General features: G+C 38.9%; 1 protein-coding gene across 7 annotated transcripts in view; it reads left to right on the top strand.

Moving 5' to 3' along the window:
• The window catches only part of LOC5566648 (protein mothers against dpp), a 104604-nt gene that overhangs the window by 82850 nt on the left and 4399 nt on the right, over nucleotides 1–17355 (top strand). For 5 of the 7 annotated variants that reach the window (XM_021846222.1, XM_021846221.1, XM_021846220.1 and 2 more), the window contains one exon: nucleotides 13479–13762. In XM_021846222.1, coding sequence (XP_021701914.1) covers nucleotides 13493–13762 — 270 coding nt within the window. In that variant the 5' untranslated portion in view covers nucleotides 13479–13492. Of the gene's footprint in view, nucleotides 1–271; nucleotides 593–13478; nucleotides 13763–17355 lie in introns of all 7 variants that reach the window. The other 2 variants (XM_021846218.1, XM_021846217.1) reach the window with 1 other exon arrangement.

The following is a 17355-nucleotide window of genomic DNA, read 5'->3' as shown; positions in this document are numbered from 1 at the left end:
GAGGAAGAAAGCTGATGCTTGCGAACAACGCCTGCGGGAATTCACCAATCGTTGCTCGCACATCGTTGCAAAAAAAAAAAAAAAAAGTGATTTACAACAAGTGTAGTGATTGTGCGTAGCGTTCTACAGTTTTTTTTTTCTTGTCTCGCTTTGCTTCCACCAACTTCTCGTATCATTTCGCCTTAACCATATGTATGAAATATTGATCATCAGGCGGGCAACGAACGAATCGCGATAGCAAAAAAAAACAACAACAACGACATCTTTTTAGTTGTGGAAATAGACTCGCCATGAAATATAGCGAAAAGTGAAGCAAAACTAGGGAACGGCAGTTAGATTCCGATATATGGAAACCGAGCTTGTGAGGCGGTTATTGGAGGCTTGAGAAACTGGACCGAGGAGGGCAAAGAGTGGTGATACAAAAGCAACCAGTTATTACGACGAAGGGCTTAGTGATTGAGTGCACCAACAAGAGTGGAGGAAACTAAGGTATTGGCGGAAAAATTGACGGAGAAAACGGAGCTCCCCAGTCTGTGGTGGATGACCGCGGTTCATGGAGAGGCCTGATGAAAAATGGCAAATTACACGAATGGTTAGTCGGTGAAGTATTGCTACGGTTCTGATGTATTAATCTAGGAAGGTTTGTTGGTTGATTATTTGTGGGTACAATCAGATGGCATTAATTGTGAACTAATACTTACCAGTAAAATTGTTGATGAGACATTTGACAAAATGTTTGTGCTTATTGGTCAGGAAGAAGTCTCCCAAAAAATCAAAATAGTTAACAAACAAACTGCGTGACTTCCTTCGCAAACATCTTCAGATCTACAAGCGTAACCAGTAATCTCTCGAAGTGTTATGAACAAGGTTGATACCCATACAAGGTCGTTTAGTTACATTCTACTAAAGCTTTAGTACGCGAGTATCAGAAAACATATATTAATATTACGTAAATGAAAGCTTCACACAATTACTGTCCCCGATTTATATTAAATATATATGGCATATATATGTCATTCAACATAAAAACCTTCATTATTAATGTAAAAATATATTCTTATAGTACACGTGACAGAAAAATTAATTTGCGACCTTCAAAGCAATTAAATATTCGTGTCTATACTACACAAAACTGTACAAATGTAAATTATGACAACCTTTGAAAACATCTCCGATGAAGAACTATTAGCAATCTCCAGCAGCTCGTTTTCCAAAAATATCCGGAAACCCGCAGCCCAATCATCCGATAAGTATACAAATTATGGCTATAGATAAAGCTTTTTATTAGAAGACATCTCTCCCGGCTGACGTGGTAAACCAGAACAAGAAAAATCCCATCACGCAACGGGAAAGGGACCACTGGTGGCAGGGGGAATGTTTTGACTTGCTGATTCAGCATCTCGCATCTGTCGATTACCTACCTACCTAGCCAGCCAACAAATTTGCCTGGGACACATTTTCGGACGATTATTTTTGATTGATCTTGCCGAGCCAGTTGATGAGTCGCGTGCGTACGCGTATCCGTCTCGAGTGGCAGGCAGTGGAATTTTGTCAGTTTCCTTCTCGACGTTTATTAAACGTTACCGGCCGGCCAAAACAGCAGACAGGCCGGTCTGACTGGGGATGACATATTTTTGGTTTCGTACACTGAGGGAAGGTTTCACTTGAAAGCTGCCTGAAGTGATAAGTAGAATTTTTCCATCTAGTTAAACATTTGAAAGCTATGTGGATTATTAAAGAAAATATTTACAAAATTTACTACAAAATTCAAGCGAATTGTCCCTCCAAATTATAGTATTTTTTTTATACTTGATTGCATTCATTGCGATTTACAGCTTGTTAGCGATGAACTAAAACGAACGCTTTTATTATTTCTACCTTCAAACTCTACTTGTTCACTAGAAAAAAAAACTGACCATGTGATTTGAAAAAGGTTTTCATTGCAGGTTTATAGGAATTGCCAATGAGGGTAGCATCATGTAAAATCACAAAAATATTTGGTAACTATTTCCAGTGAAATTCACGCTTGAATTATTCTGAGTGTACGCTTTTCGCAGCGAAGAGCGCGCGCTATGCAAATGAGAGTTGATAGCCTAAGTCGACTGATATTACTTTTAGTTTCAACAACGGCTTTCGTAAAAGCTGTTATATCGTCTTTCCTAGTGAGATTTGTTTTTTTGTTTGGCTTGGTTTTCATGTGGTTTTAAGCCCAGGCGTGCGACATTTGTGGTTTTAGAGTAGTGCCGGTAAGTAGTGGTTTGCATTGATCAAGGTCATCTGCTTTTATAGAAATAAGAGTGCTAAACTGGGCTACATCCTAATCAATACGTATGTGATATACAGCGATGCAGTTAAGAATAAATGACTTAGTATATCACAGATATTTCTTTTAAAAAGCCTTATCTTTCAGCATGTTTTTGGTTTATGCAGTCCATGTTCAAAAAAGTAAACTGAACTGTGTGCCAGAGTTGCTTAATATTGGACTGGCCCAGCTCAGTATGGGAAAAAAATAAAGTTGTATGATTCCACGGGGCACCCCTCAGGTTTATTTCTTAGGGTCATGAAAAATTCAGCTCATTTGGTCGTTCCATGAGCTGGCGCATTTGAATTGAAGTTAATATGGGATTTTCAGCTCAAACATATGAGCAACAGCACATCATCTACTGTTTGTTTCAGGAAAATTGATGATCGCGTTCAATTAGACCCAGAATGTCAAAAACACTACTTGATGTAATAGCAAAGAATATTGTAGAAGATTGTACCATGACCAAAATTAATAAAGTTGGTGTTTTAACCATCTGAAGTATATTATGTTATACTGCTTGTATTTCTTCAACATAGCTTGGAGGTAGCCACTAAGCGCATCATAGCCACCTATGACGCTGGGCGAGCTGAGGCACATGTCGCATGCATATAAGTGACTTACGGGAGTGCTGATCTAAGCCTAACTTTCAACAACTGAAAATGAGATTAAATCCAGATACAACTTTCTGCAATTTTGTTCATTAGGGTATCAACTAGTGTATTTGTTATTCTGGGCTTATTTGAACGCGAACAATTAGTATACGGAACGAAACAGTGACATAGGATCAATTTTCAATATATTTGAGACGAATATCCCATACAAACTTCAAATCGAATGCGCCAGCTGGTGGAGCAACCAATTGAGTTGAAATATTGAGAGAGCGTTTTTCTTACCCTAAGGCTCATATCTAGGGGGTGCCCCGTTGAGTTTTCCACCTTTTTTTAAGGGCCAGTCTACTTAATATCAATCATGTCAGCTGATGGCTGATGCTCTAAGACTATCAATATCACTTGCGAGCTATCAATATCACTTTGATTTGGCAACCAACAGCAGTGATGTGACATCGCACTCTAGATCATAACCACTGCAGAATGAGTGATCACGTGGTAATAATCCATGCTATTGATGTTTTTCAGTGACCAACATATAGTTCCAAAATATCTACAACAATGTCCAAAATATCGTACTGATAAATTGCCATTTTATTTACTTAATTTAAGGCTAAACTTAATTCATCAGTGATATCCATAGTCTATCGCCATCAATTCACTAGTGATGGAGTAGACAGCATGATGTTGATGTGATATAGTTTGATCCGAATTGAATCGCAGTCGGCCTGTAGGGGAAGACGGGGTAAGAGCGCCCGCCGGGGTAAGACGGACCACCTTCAGTTTGGCATGAAAATGGTGGTTTTCTTGAAAGTTCACCAAGCACTTTGCATAAACACAAGATTTTGGACATTCCAAAGCATTTAGGATAGTACCAACATTATTTTTTTCATAACAAATATCAAAAACAAAGTTTTTGCTCGTAGATACTGAATTTGATCTAAATTTAACAGATGCTCACTTAAGGATTTCGGAAGGGATTTTTTTGTCAAAACATAACAAATTACCCGTCCAAGCTTTAACATATATGTGCAATATGCTTCAGTGAAGTGAAATATTAATTGTAAATATTTAGCTTTGAAATAAGGCTCTACTTGTGAAAATTGCACAAACGGGGTAAAACCGACCACTGTCGATGGGGTAAGACCGCCACCCCTAATTTATACCAAATATAGCGTCTAAACCATTTTAGAAGTTGTAACTACGTTATACATTACTATTCAAGAAAAATAAAATCAATGTTGTTAAAAATACAAACTAAATTCGCATATTTTTGAAAAATATGGGTGTCTTAAGGTGAAGATTAATCGAATCCAAAGTTCAAATTTTCAAGAGCACGGATCTGGAGAAGCGAACATCCGTTTGAGCTGAAAACCTTATCGATTGGTCACCACCAGCTGGTGACCAATCGATAAAGTTTTCAGCTTAAACAGATGTTTGGTTCTCCAGATCCGTGCTCTTGAAAATTAGAAGTTTGGCTTCGATTCATCTTCACCTTAAGGTAATGATAAGTATATATCTAAGTTTTTTGAACTAATTAACCCTAAAAATGATTCAAAATCCACACTAATCAATGTAGAATTCATAAAACAATATACTTTTTAGAATAACAGGGAACTGATATATTTTTTTCGCAAAATTGTGAACGAAAATCGAGGTGGTCGCTTTTACCCCGTCGCTAAAAAAAATCGTCATAAGAAATCACTTTTTCAACCTTTAAGAAATAAATAAATTTTCACAAATACAACACCTGCGATATTTTTTGATTATGCCCAAGGCCTCAAAAAACGACATGCTGCATCGAAAAAGAATTTATTGATTCTTGATTTTGACATATGAATTAAATTGCTCAGACCGCCCCTTACCCCATCTTCCCCTACAAATCAGAAAATTTTTGGCGTTGATAGTGACAGCGCGCAAATCTACTGTGTGCTCTCAAAACTTAAGTATATTTGAAGCGTGGTACAAATTAGAAAGATGATCTAAAAATTCAGACGTGACTCTTCTTTAGGATCTAAAGGCATTCTTTCACATAATTCTGAAAGCAGAAACTTAGGATTTTTTTTTTCAATGGTCAATTCAAATATCCTCCGGCAAGTCTCCCCATTTATTCGTTGATACCTCCAGGAAATTCCACAATGATTTTTATGAATATTCCCTCAGGGATACACCCAGGATTTCCTCTAAAGATTCTGCCGGTCCTTTCTTATTTTTATTTCATTTAATTCTTTAAAGAGTTCTTCCAGAAAACCACCAAGAAATCATATGAGAACTTATCTATTTTTTCAGTAATTCTTCAAGCTATTTTTCACGTGGATTTTGTTCTAAATTCCCTCAGTTTCTCCCTAGAAGTTTTTCAGAATTTCTACCAAGAATTATTTTGAGAAATCCATAGGGAAACACTCCTATAGCTTATTTCTTTAGTTATTACTTCTATAGCCGTTTTCTTTAGTAATTACTCGAGAAGATATCATTAAATTTTGAGGTTTCTGTGAATGTTGCCACATCTTTTCAAAGTTATCAAGATCAAAATTTCAAAATTCTCTGGTTTCGCAATAGTTCGGCCGATTTTGATAAGATTTTCAGGAAAAATCACAACTGGATCATATTTTTGAATTATACATTAAAAATTCTGGATTCGGTGACGGTTCCAGATTCAGGTCAAAATTTGTTGGTGTACCTAGGGTATTTCGGAATGGAAATTGTGAAAAACATACAAAAAACCTAATCCAAAACTTAAAAAAGTAAATGGAATATTGATCTGTTTGAAATAATATGCCACTTGTTTCAGTTTGTGCACCATTGCTGTAAATTCGGGAACATGGTTACCGGATGTCAGTTCCGGTAGGGGCTTTAAAAGGACACTTACAGAATATCATGCACTGTTACCTTTCGACGGCTTAAAATTCATGATTTTTTCCCAGAAGTGTTTAAATATTATGTCATGAATTATAAAGTGGTTCTAACCACTTTTGGCCACCCGGTGGCAGGCTCCTAATGTTCCATTTTGGGAACTATTATGCCAACCAGATTAGAGTCTGCTTCTCAGCTCAGTATTTCACGAACATTTGCACATTATTGACCTGAAAACATTAACAGATTTTTGCATTTGTATGCAATAGTCGTCAAATAGAAACAAGTGAATTTTTCCAAATGTTTAATTAGGTTTCTTGCACTCTTAAAAATAGTGGAAATTACTGTGGACGTAATTGATAGTATGACTGAATGGCACATGATGTAAATGATAAAACGACACAAAAATTGTGTCCTTGAATATGTATTGAACAAAAAATGTAATTGTAAAAATGTAAACACGTTAAAGGACACGAAAACGTTGTCACAATGATCGGCATTTCCCGAATCAGACACTATGGTATTTGAATGTGGCATAAATGCACGTCTTTCGGATGGCTTCTTTTATGTGCATCCAAAAGACGTAAAAACACATGATTTTTTCGGAGTGTGTGCGTTTTCTCGACATTTCTATTTCGAAACACCCCAGGTAGGGAGCCAGATCCTATTTTTGGCACTTTTGATTCACTTCGGCAGTGGGGGTTTCAGAAAGCTACCAAGCTTATATTTGGCCACTCTATGACTTATATTTGGCCACTAAAGCGCTACTTATTACAAAGTTTCAGACAATTCAGTCAAGAAAAAACCCCATGCCAAAGTGAATCATGGAAATGCTCAAGTGCAGAGCTACCCTACCACAACGAATTTGGACTTAAATCTAAAATCGTAACCCAATTCAAAATTGTCAAGACATGAATCAAAAATATAACTCATCTGGTGGGGTGGGGCAAAAGTTCGACCTTAGTGGTATAATCAAAGTTTCCAGGAAAACAGAAGCAGTTAAAACAAAACAAATACCATACAGTGAACCTTCAACATATTGGCTATAATTTTGCTGAACAAACTTGTGTCCAAATATTTACCCATTTTTAGTTGTAACAGTTTCAAAATTTATTGTCTTATTCGAACTTTTGCCCCACCGGTGGGGCAAGAGTTCGAATCTAGTGTGGGGCAAAAGTTCGCTGGCTAAAACACAAAATATCGATCCTTTTATGACAGGCATACTTTACACCAGCCGTAAACTTAAGTTTGCCGAAAAATACACACTAAAATTTCATCAAAAATTTCCCAAACCCGGGTTAATTGTAAAATACTCAAAAATAGCAGTTTTTCGCAAAACTAAGTGGAAATGTAAAATTTTGGTCACAGTTTTCACACGATCAGACAAATTTAACTAAACTTGAAGATAATAAGTGGATTTTAGGCAATTTGAAAATTTTTCCGTGATTTTATACATGGGTCGAACTTTTGCCCCGCTGATTCGAACTTTTGCCCCACTATGGGCCAAAAATTGTTTTAAAGCATTTATGCAAAATCTAATACACTTCAAAGCAACCTTATGATACGCCTAGAAACGGGGACGGACCTGGTGTAGTGGTTAGAACACACGCCTCTCACGCCGAGGACCTGGGATCGAATCCCATCCCCGAGATAGTCACTAAAAATTTCAGTGACGACTTCCTTCGGAAGGGAAGTAAAGCCGTTGGTCCCGAGATGAACTAGCCCAGGGCTAAAAATCTCGTTAATAAAGATAGAAAAAAAAAAAAATAGAAACGCCCTTACATAAAATATTGAAAAAGATTTTATCTTCAATTGGTTTCATGCAACGAAAGTTTGACCAAAAATTACAATATTCACGTCGAAAAACAACAAATAGCCATAACTTTTCCAAATCTCAATCGATTTTTATGATATTTGGAGTAAAAGTCTCTTACTTGAATAGCATTCGAACCACAATGCAATTTATAAGATTTGTTTTGAATTGAGCTAGAAATCTTAAAAAGAAACTCTTACCCACCTCGAACTTTTGCCCCACTTTACTCTATGCGTATGTATATCGTAAAATTCAAGGTGGCGATTACTGGTAATATGACGAATACCGGTACGTCTACCCTTTTTAGGGGCTCATAACAATAATTGTAGAGTTCTGAAGTTTATTCAGAGATCCTTATAGAGGTTTTATCCTGCAGGAGTTGTATCAAGTATTCCTCTAGAAGTTCCATCACAGATTACTTAATGATATGATGATTTTCAGCCTGTACAAATCGTTTATAGTGTCAGCGAGCAATGTATGACATATTTCTTTGAACATTAAAAAGCATTTTCTGAATAAATTCCATGGCAATGTATGGAAAAATCTCTGAAGGGAGCCTGAAACAAATCTCTGAGACTGGGATAATTCCTGAATGAAAATTTTGAAGCAAATCCTCAGTAAATGGATGGAGAACAAAGTTTGTACTGCGTTGCACTTTGTGAGACTATAGAGCATTTTTTTCTATATTTGTGACAAACTAGCACGACCTGCTATTGAATGAAGGCACCAAAAGAAAGTTAATGATTTTAGAAACAATAGTGATTTATCCTATCATTGCAATCTACAATGCACTATGGGCCAGGGACGCAATCTGGAGGGACAAAATTAATAACTCGGTATCGAAGCATTTCCGGCATTTGGGGTCTTCGGCAAAGTTTTTTGTAACAACGAGGACCATATACTAACAAAAACGGACAGTTCGTAAATCGTCCGCGTATGTGTCGCTAAAATCTAACTTTTTACTAACTCTTTACTAACTTTTTACTGTGAGATTTGGCATGTTCGGCAATGTTTTCTAAAGGTTTTGTTCCATTACTCGTTACTTCTATAAGTTGATTGTCCCTTCATTGTAAAAATGGAAATATCTCTAAAACACTAAAATATACCTCTGTGAAATTTTGACATCCATTTATCTATTATTGTTCTATGCTCTATTTTTCAAAATTTTTCAATATTTCTTAATTTTTATGTGTGGTGTTATTAAAATTTTTCCATTCAAGTTTGTGTTTGTTGTATATTTAGCAGCAAACAATATTTTATGACATTATTCCTAAGAAAAATATCAAATTCGGTAAAAAAGAAAACCGTTTTTTTTTTCTAATTTGGTCTCATTTTGCCAATAACTTTACCTAACATGTCAAGTCTAGAACACAACAGTAAAAAGTTAGATTGTAGCACCACATTTGCGGACGAACTACCAACTATTAGTTTATGTAGATGGTCCTCGTTGTTACAAAAAAACTTTGCCGAAGACACCTAATGCCGCAAATGCTTCGTTACACTACTCAGACAACCAGAATGTACATATAGTACAGCGTTATACGATGCTTATTTGCACATATTGCAGATTCCGTATTATTCCGTCAAAAGGCTTTAAACGTACAAAAGTGAAGGCGATGTACAGTGGGATTTCGTTTTTAGTATGTTCCATTTTTGACACCCCCTGATTTTGACATCAAAATGGATCCGTTGTTGGCAACATTTTTGAATGCCATTGAAATTTGGAAATTTTTGTAAACATCATTGTGTCTTTTGTTTTAGTCAATTTAAAACCAAGTCAGCTTCCTGCATACCGCATCCAAGAGCTACATCTTTGTCGATATTTCCCCTAATCGCACCAACTGCTAGTGCTAGCGTGTGCGCTTATTTAATTCTAGATGTTCATATCTTCGTTTTCATGAAGTTATTCATCTAAATTAAGTAATATTTTCTCAGGCATTCACACTTTGCGACCAGCCCACATGAGTTTGCTGGTAGGTGATACAGTCAACAAAAAACCTTTTATTTATTTGGAGCAACTCGTTGGAACAAACCAAAAGCTTTCACACAAGAGAAACATAAAAGTATATGTTTCAAATTGCAATGAGAACGATTGAAAGTGTTTTCGCTGTTTGTCTGTGTATGTTGATTACAATGGCCCATATTCAGAAAACTACAAAAGTTTTAAGTTGCACTCCACAAATGTGTTCATTTGGACCTCCAGAAGCTGCTGTGATAATTTGAGCGTCAATTCCAAGAGAGGGCTAAAAGAGTTCCTAGTTTGTATGAAAAAAAAACAATTGCATAATCTATGGAAGGAACGGTTCCAACTACATTTCGGACAGAATTGGAATTTTAACATACTTTAATCAATATGGAAGAAACTGCAATTAAACGGATGTCTTTCCGTATATAAACAGAGAAGTTATACCTTGCGAAACTATAATTTGGGTCCCCCCTCTGGAGTAGACCGGCGTTTTTTTTAACAATCCAACCAGATGTGCTCAAGTTGGAGTATACTGCATTCCATATCATTATTTCAATCATGTATGTTGGTCTAAACGAATCTTGGAGATCCTTACGAGATTTTTAAGCAATATTGCAGAGAAATTTCAGAATGTTCCCACAATTCCTAGTGAGCTCTTGGAAAGATGTCAATTCCTATCTGAATCCATGATCCTGTAGATTCCTAACGAACTACTTCAGTATCCTAGCGGGTTCATGTGGATTCTTAACGACCACCTGGTGATGGCTTTCGAGCTCTTGGGGTTTCATAGCGAGATCTGGCGAATTTCCGTGGATTTCTTATGATCGATTAACAACATACCAGCTCAACTTCGGAAACACATTTCAAATTCACATTTGAAATAAAAGTGATAAGCAGCTTATTTCAATATTGTATGAAATTAAGGGCCTCAGTTATAGATGAGGGCCGCATATTGAGCACCATTGCACAGTGGTCCGGGAATCAGTTTTACGCGGAAAGATGCATTTCGAGCTTTAGGATGAAACATTAGACGAAAACGGTCTTCCACAAAGTTGTTTGTATTAGTTAGGCCCTTTGTTTGATGTTACTGAAAATTAGGGTGGTCCACGTTTTCATAGAAATGGTGTAACTTACTTTCTTGTTTGTAGAAATTATATTATACATACTTCAACAAAGTTGTAGGCCATTGAATTTCAAGCAACTGTAGTTGTAGACCATTCAATTTCAAACAACTTTTTGAAAGACCGTTTTCGTTCAATGTTTATTCTGAAGCTCAAGGCTCAAGCATATTCCAAATGCATTAATTTCCTATCTTGAGTCGAAATTTGATTAACTCTGCAAATAATTTTAACACAGAAGGTAGGTTTCCAACCTCTAAATAATGCATATATCGAGTAATGGAACATCGACTCATAGTGTAAGAAGAGACAAACAAGATTTATTTTTTTTTCAAAAACAAAACATGTTATCAATATGTTTTAGATAACATTATTCAATTTGTTTGATAACTCCATTTCAAAAACCATGCCCCTTTTCTGGGGGAGACTATTGCTAATTGTTTTGATCGTGCTTCCCAAGCACATGTTACGAATTTCGTAATATCTGTGTTAATTTCGAACATGAGTGTGTTTAGCATATGGTTTCAAGTAATCATGAAAAATAGTTTGCGAATAAAACTTTTGAAAGCAATCTTGACGTAAACATTTCATTGCGTAAGCAATTTGCTATTGGCAATGGTCTCAAAACTATAACGAATTATGTCGTTGAAGCAAGAAGCATTGCAATATAAAAAATGTGAAATGTAATTCGACTCAATTATTAAAACCGCGTAAAACATTAGCGTTAAAATTGACATAAATAAAGGTTAAAAAATCTTCAGAAGTAAGTTATTTCTACGTACTCATAATCCCGCTCTAAAACAACAAAACTTGAAGTTGTCAAGAAAAAAAGAAAAAAATAAACGTTTAAAATAATAATTAGAAAAGTGCGTTCAAAACCACATTATAGTAATAACTGGTTCATTCACCTCATTTATAATCATATTCATACCATTAATGACCACCCTTGGTCAACCCCTAATTTCTGAATGTTTAAACCCATTCGTTCCGCCATAAATTACGAACCAATTAACCGGCTGCGCTTTACATTTACGGCTCACTTTGTTGTCAGCAAAAGTAAAACCGCGACACACTGTCTACCGAGTCTAGCGAGAACCTAACGTTCAACAACCCACGCCGATACTACTGACAGAATTACTCGCCTCCACACTCGCATACGACACCATCAATTAATTAATTACAGGTGTGTCACACCTTTTTCTCGTTCGGACACCCTTCGGTTCGGTTCGGTGTCTAGTCGGCAGAAATCTATGTCCATTTCTTAAAAGTTGACTGCCATTCGCCTCGCTCTCCATTCGTTTTAAATGGCATGCAAATTTTATTCGACCGAACCGGACGACTTAAAGTGGTCGCGAAATAATCAACCGAAATCAGATTTGAACGGGGTTCTTGATAATTGTGCAGCTGGTTACCCTTTTTTTGTTTCAACTTTGATAAGGTACATCCCGACTGGATGGAAGAAACAAGATTATCACAGAATGTGTTTCTTTGATATAATTGTTTTATTTCACCATAAAACATGTACCATTAGTAGTTAAAATGATAAAAATTCTAGCAAAATTTACATCAAATAATATAAGAATACAACAAATCCTATCATAAACAACAACAATATTGTTGCAAATTATGTGGTTTATAACAAACATGTTATAAAAATGTAAGTCAAAAACAAAGCCATCTTATTATCAAATTATATCAATTTCTATTGCTTCTAACTGCGATTGATAGAAATGTTTTATAATCCTGTTATGTGATTCTGGTCGGGATTGCAAGTGATTACTAAGTAATGGAGGGGAAGCATGCAGCTTTCTTAATATGGTAGAAGTGGTCTTGGGAGCAGCTCATATAGTAATCAGTCATTATAATTGCGGAAGCTTATCAGCAGTGGGCGAGAAAAGTGCAAACCAGCAGCGTTGTGGGGGCTAATTTGCGTGGCCCACTTTTTATTGCAGCTGACAAATTGCACTGGTTTGAGAAAATATTGTGTGGTGGAAATGTAAATCAGGCAAGAGTGTGGTTGTCAATGCATTATTGAACTTTTTTGTTTGACTCAAACAAAAGTCAAACCAATAGTGACAAGCCTTACAAAATTTTCAGAGGACGATTCTACCCCATTACCCCGAACTCCATTTCCCCGAATGCCATCACCCCAAATTCCATTACCCAGAATGTAAAATTACCCCGAATTCCATCACCCCGAATGCTATTTCCCCGAATTTACAATTATCTTGACATGATTATATTTATGACATTTTCTCATGATATTTGAATTCAGGGTAATGCCATTCTGGGTGACGGGTCGTTCGGGGTTTTGGAATTCGGGGTAATGGCGTTCGGGTTAATGGCATTCGGGGTAATGGGGTAGAATCAAAACGGTATACTTTCTGAAAATTTGCCTTCTTCCAACCGATCGATCATAACCACTGAATTAGTCATGCGTTTAATGACGCAAAGCATTCATCCAGTGCGGCAGTTCAAATTAGAATTAGAGTACGATAAGAACAACCTGTCCAGGCATGACAGCAGTGGGTAAAATCATTTCATATTGTGCTGAACGAACAACTGTAACATAAAACAGAAGAATTATCTTGAACCTCGCTTTCCGTTTATTGTCAGTATATACTTCTGATGTTTATGTTTTGGCTGATGGGAACATTATTTCTCGGGTAAACACCAAACATCGAACCGCGCGCAGCAGTGCGGTTCAAGCATTATCATACTTAGACAATATTTGCACCTATCAATGACGCATCCTCAAAACAATGACATTAATCGATTCGATTTGTCCTCTCTCTCTCTCTCTCCCGCCCCGCAGATTACTTCTTCACGATGGACACTGATGATGTGGAGTCGTCGAGCAGCAGTACCATGTCCAGCCTGAACAGTCTGTTCTCGTTCACCAGTCCGGCAGTGAAGAAACTGCTCGGCTGGAAGCAGGGCGACGAGGAGGAAAAATGGGCCGAAAAAGCCGTCGACAGTTTGGTCAAGAAGCTCAAGAAGCGGAAAGGTGCCATCGAGGAGCTGGAGCGGGCCCTGTCCTGTCCCGGGCAGCCGTCCAAGTGTGTCACCATTCCCCGCTCGCTCGACGGGCGGTTACAGGTGGGTGTCGGACAGCTTTGGCTAAACCACATAAAAATATCCAAATCGCAAAAAAAAAACTTTTTACTATCTACTTTTCACAAGTTCTCAAAAAACTCCTCCATTTTCATAAGATATTCCTATGTTCCATGGGGGACTGATATTCCCCATATAAAATTTCTTTGGTAGCCAGTTTGTGTTAAGTCGATTAAAAAAAAATCTCATAATTACAATGTGTTTTTTTAAGTTTTCACGATCTTAACACGGAGTGGTAATAAAAATGCAAATATCTCAAAAAAAAAAACGGTGCACCAAATCGCTTCATGCTTTCATAACAGACTCTTAAAAAGCATTGTTTACAAAAGCGAATAACCAAACATGAGAAAGAAAATCTGTAACCAAAGATATTTATTTGGGTTATGGCTACTCGTCGGTCCCCCAAGGAATTTCGGAATATCTCTGGATCCAGATGACCAATGATTAAAATCGAAACAGATTCTAGAGTGGTCCCGTAAGGCAGGTAGATCACCTTTACGTGGTGCGTTACGAGGTAAGATCTACCGGGACAGCAGGGACGAAAGTCCAGGGGCTTAACGGACCCCCCAGGACCTCTGCGAGTTGGTGAGTTGCCCAGGATGTGGTGGAGTTCACAGTGGGCTCTGATGAACCTTCATAAAAACCACAAAAATCCGAATGCAACTCTGGAAACTGTGCCGCTTAAACTATCAAAATAACAGGAGTGCCAACAGGCACACCAGGATTGATACCAGTAAGATCCTGATTATGGCATACTGGTCGCGATACAAACGGACAAGGCATGGAACTACGAATAGGAGTGCTTCGAGCACATTGGAACCAACACCAGTACGGCTCCAATTATGTATACTGGCAGCGCACGTCTAAGGAGAAGTAATGGTATGCGTTGAGGCTGACAGCACCGACATTCTACTCCCTTAGTGGCGAGTGGGCTAATGGCGCTGGCTGCCCCCGTTCCGTAAAACCGTGGCAGGCCTTAGAGTACGTTCCAAATCCGTCGCCTGGTTGTTCAAACTAGGCGAAAGTAGGCTCAGATACTATTACCTGACTTATTCCGATCCGGTTCCGAACATATTACCCCATAAAAGACTATGTCAACCCTAGCATGGCCTCCCTGCTTGCATAGATAGCCATGGGATCATAAAGGCGACTATTCCAGCGGAGATAGATAGCGGCTGATCAACCAAAACAATCAACTAGCGGAATGTGAAGTGAAGGCTTCTGGAATAATCAGTAACCGGCTAAGGTTCTCGCCAAGAAAGGAGGCGACCAATATCAACGTAAGTGAGAACAGTGTGGGCAACAGCCTAGACTCTGTGATGACGGCAGGCACTGGCCGCTCCAGTGCAACATGTGAGGTGATTGAAGACCTCCCAAAAATGCAGGTGGCTGCTGAACAGCTCGATCGAGTTTGTTAAGAGCAAAAGCAATATTAGCATGGACTTGAAAACAAGTCTGCTGAAATTGTGACAATCAGTCCTAGCTGCAAAGCAGGACTATGAGAAAGCCAAAGCGCAACTTGGCAAGATAGAAGGCAAAAAAGACACTAGGTCATGCCAAACTGAAGTGTTTTCCTTTACAGGCAACGCGAATATATCAGATGATATGATATTTCGATATGCGATGCGAAAGAGGGGACCTTCCGAGGATGAATACGTGGCGAACAGATGCATAGTTGCTACGAGGCCGTTCTCCAGAGCAGAAAATCTGGCATGGGCCAAGCCCCTCGATCAAGAGGACATGGCAACAGTGTAAAAGCCAACACCACGTCTAAGGCCAAGAAAGACAGGAAAAATAAGCTACGGGATGGCCTGAACCAGGCAGTGCTTCCACAGGAACCACGAGCGAAAAGCAATAACAACCCGTGGATACGAGTTGGAAAGCAGAAGCAAAAGAGAAAACCGCAAACGGCGACCAAGGAGAATCTAAAACCGAGGATAGTGAAACGTAGAAACTTAGGCGATGCTCTCGCTATAAAAACGGAGAAGACAAAATACGCGAGGTTTTGAAGGCGATGCGAAGCACGGAGAATTTATCGCCATTGGGCGCATAAAGAAAGACGCCAAGCAAAAGGGTGCAGCTTATAAGCAATTAGTACAAGAAGTACTTGGCGACGAAGTTGATGGGCGATCCTTGACTGCAGAAGCGACTCTCCGGGGTAAAAATCTGGATGAAATCACCGATGCAGCGGAGGTCTCGGCTGCCCTCAAAAAGCATTGTGTTATCGACGTAGCCAGTAAGGCCATTCACCTTAGAAAGGGCCCGCAGGGCACCCAGGTGGCGCCGATGCCGAGTGCAGAGGCCTTCAAAGCGAAAAACTTAGGCATATTCAAGGTAGGGTGGTCGGTTTGTCGGCTGAGCATACAACAGTCTCCTGAACTTAGCTTCAAGAGTTTCGGGAAGAGTCATAAGTCGGGGAAATGCAAAGGTCCCGACAGAAGTATCTTGTGCAGAAAATGTGGCACCGAAGGTCATAGGGCAAGCAATTGTAAGCAAATAGCTAATCGACAGAGCAGACAACGGACACTTAACGGGCGAACCCAAATGTCCGGGCACAAGCGGAGTATCAAAGCAGCAAAAACGGAAGTAACACAGTTAAATTTAAACCACTATGAAGCAGCCCAGCAGCTGCTTTGGCAGTCAGTCTCAGAAACGAAGACCGACGTGGTGTTACTATCGGACCCATACCGCATACTAGCCAACAACGGGAACTGGATGGCGAATAGGTCTCAACAGCTATAGGGACGACATGACGAAACCCAATCCAAGAAGTAGTCTATTGCAGCTGTTACGCGCCCCAAGGTGGTCGATTGAGGAATTTTCCCACCTGGTCGACAGGATGATAGCCGAACTGGCTTATCGGCAGCCTGTAGTGATAGCTGGTGACTTTAATGCATGGACAGCGGAGTGGAGTATCCGCTGCACCAACCAAAGAGGCCAACTATTATTGGAATCCTTGGTCGCATTAAGTTGTGCAAATGTGGGTATAGTGAGTACTTTCCACAGAAATGGAGCAGAATCCATTATCGATGTGACGTTCTGTAACCCTAACTATTAAAGTACCATGAACTGGCGCGTTGATGACGGTTATATCCATAGCGATCATCAATCGATTCGCTATAGTATAATACCAGGTGGGCAAAGGGCGGTGCGATGTAACTCGAACCAAGCTCGAGGTTGGAAAATAGCGCGCTTCGACGGCGAAGTATTCAATGAAGCCCTGCGACGTGAACGAAAAACTCTAGACCAAAACGGCGTAGAGTGAGTTGGGGTGATGTCACGAGCGTGTGATGCTTCCATGCCTCTCCTAAAGAGAACAGGCCGCCAGTGTACTGGTGGTGCGAATCAATTGCAAATCTTCGAGCAATCTGTCTTCGGGTTAGACGAAGAATGCAACGTGCACGCACAGAAGCACAAAGAGAAGAACGCGGTGCAGCATTCAGAGAGACAAAGTTAGCTCTTAAAAAAGGAAATCAAGAGTCGAAATCAGTCATGCTTTGATAGTCTATGACAGAGTGCCATATAGGCCTCTGCACTGTTTTGATTTTGTATGGGGTTTTGACGTTTACTGGCCTTGT

The sequence above is a fragment of the Aedes aegypti genome, chromosome 2 (genome assembly GCF_002204515.2).
Source record: "Aedes aegypti strain LVP_AGWG chromosome 2, AaegL5.0 Primary Assembly, whole genome shotgun sequence".
In the NCBI taxonomy this organism is placed as follows: domain Eukaryota; kingdom Metazoa; phylum Arthropoda; class Insecta; order Diptera; family Culicidae; genus Aedes; species Aedes aegypti.
Note: the sequence above shows the minus strand (reverse complement) of the source record. Positions and strands in the feature narration are given on the sequence as shown.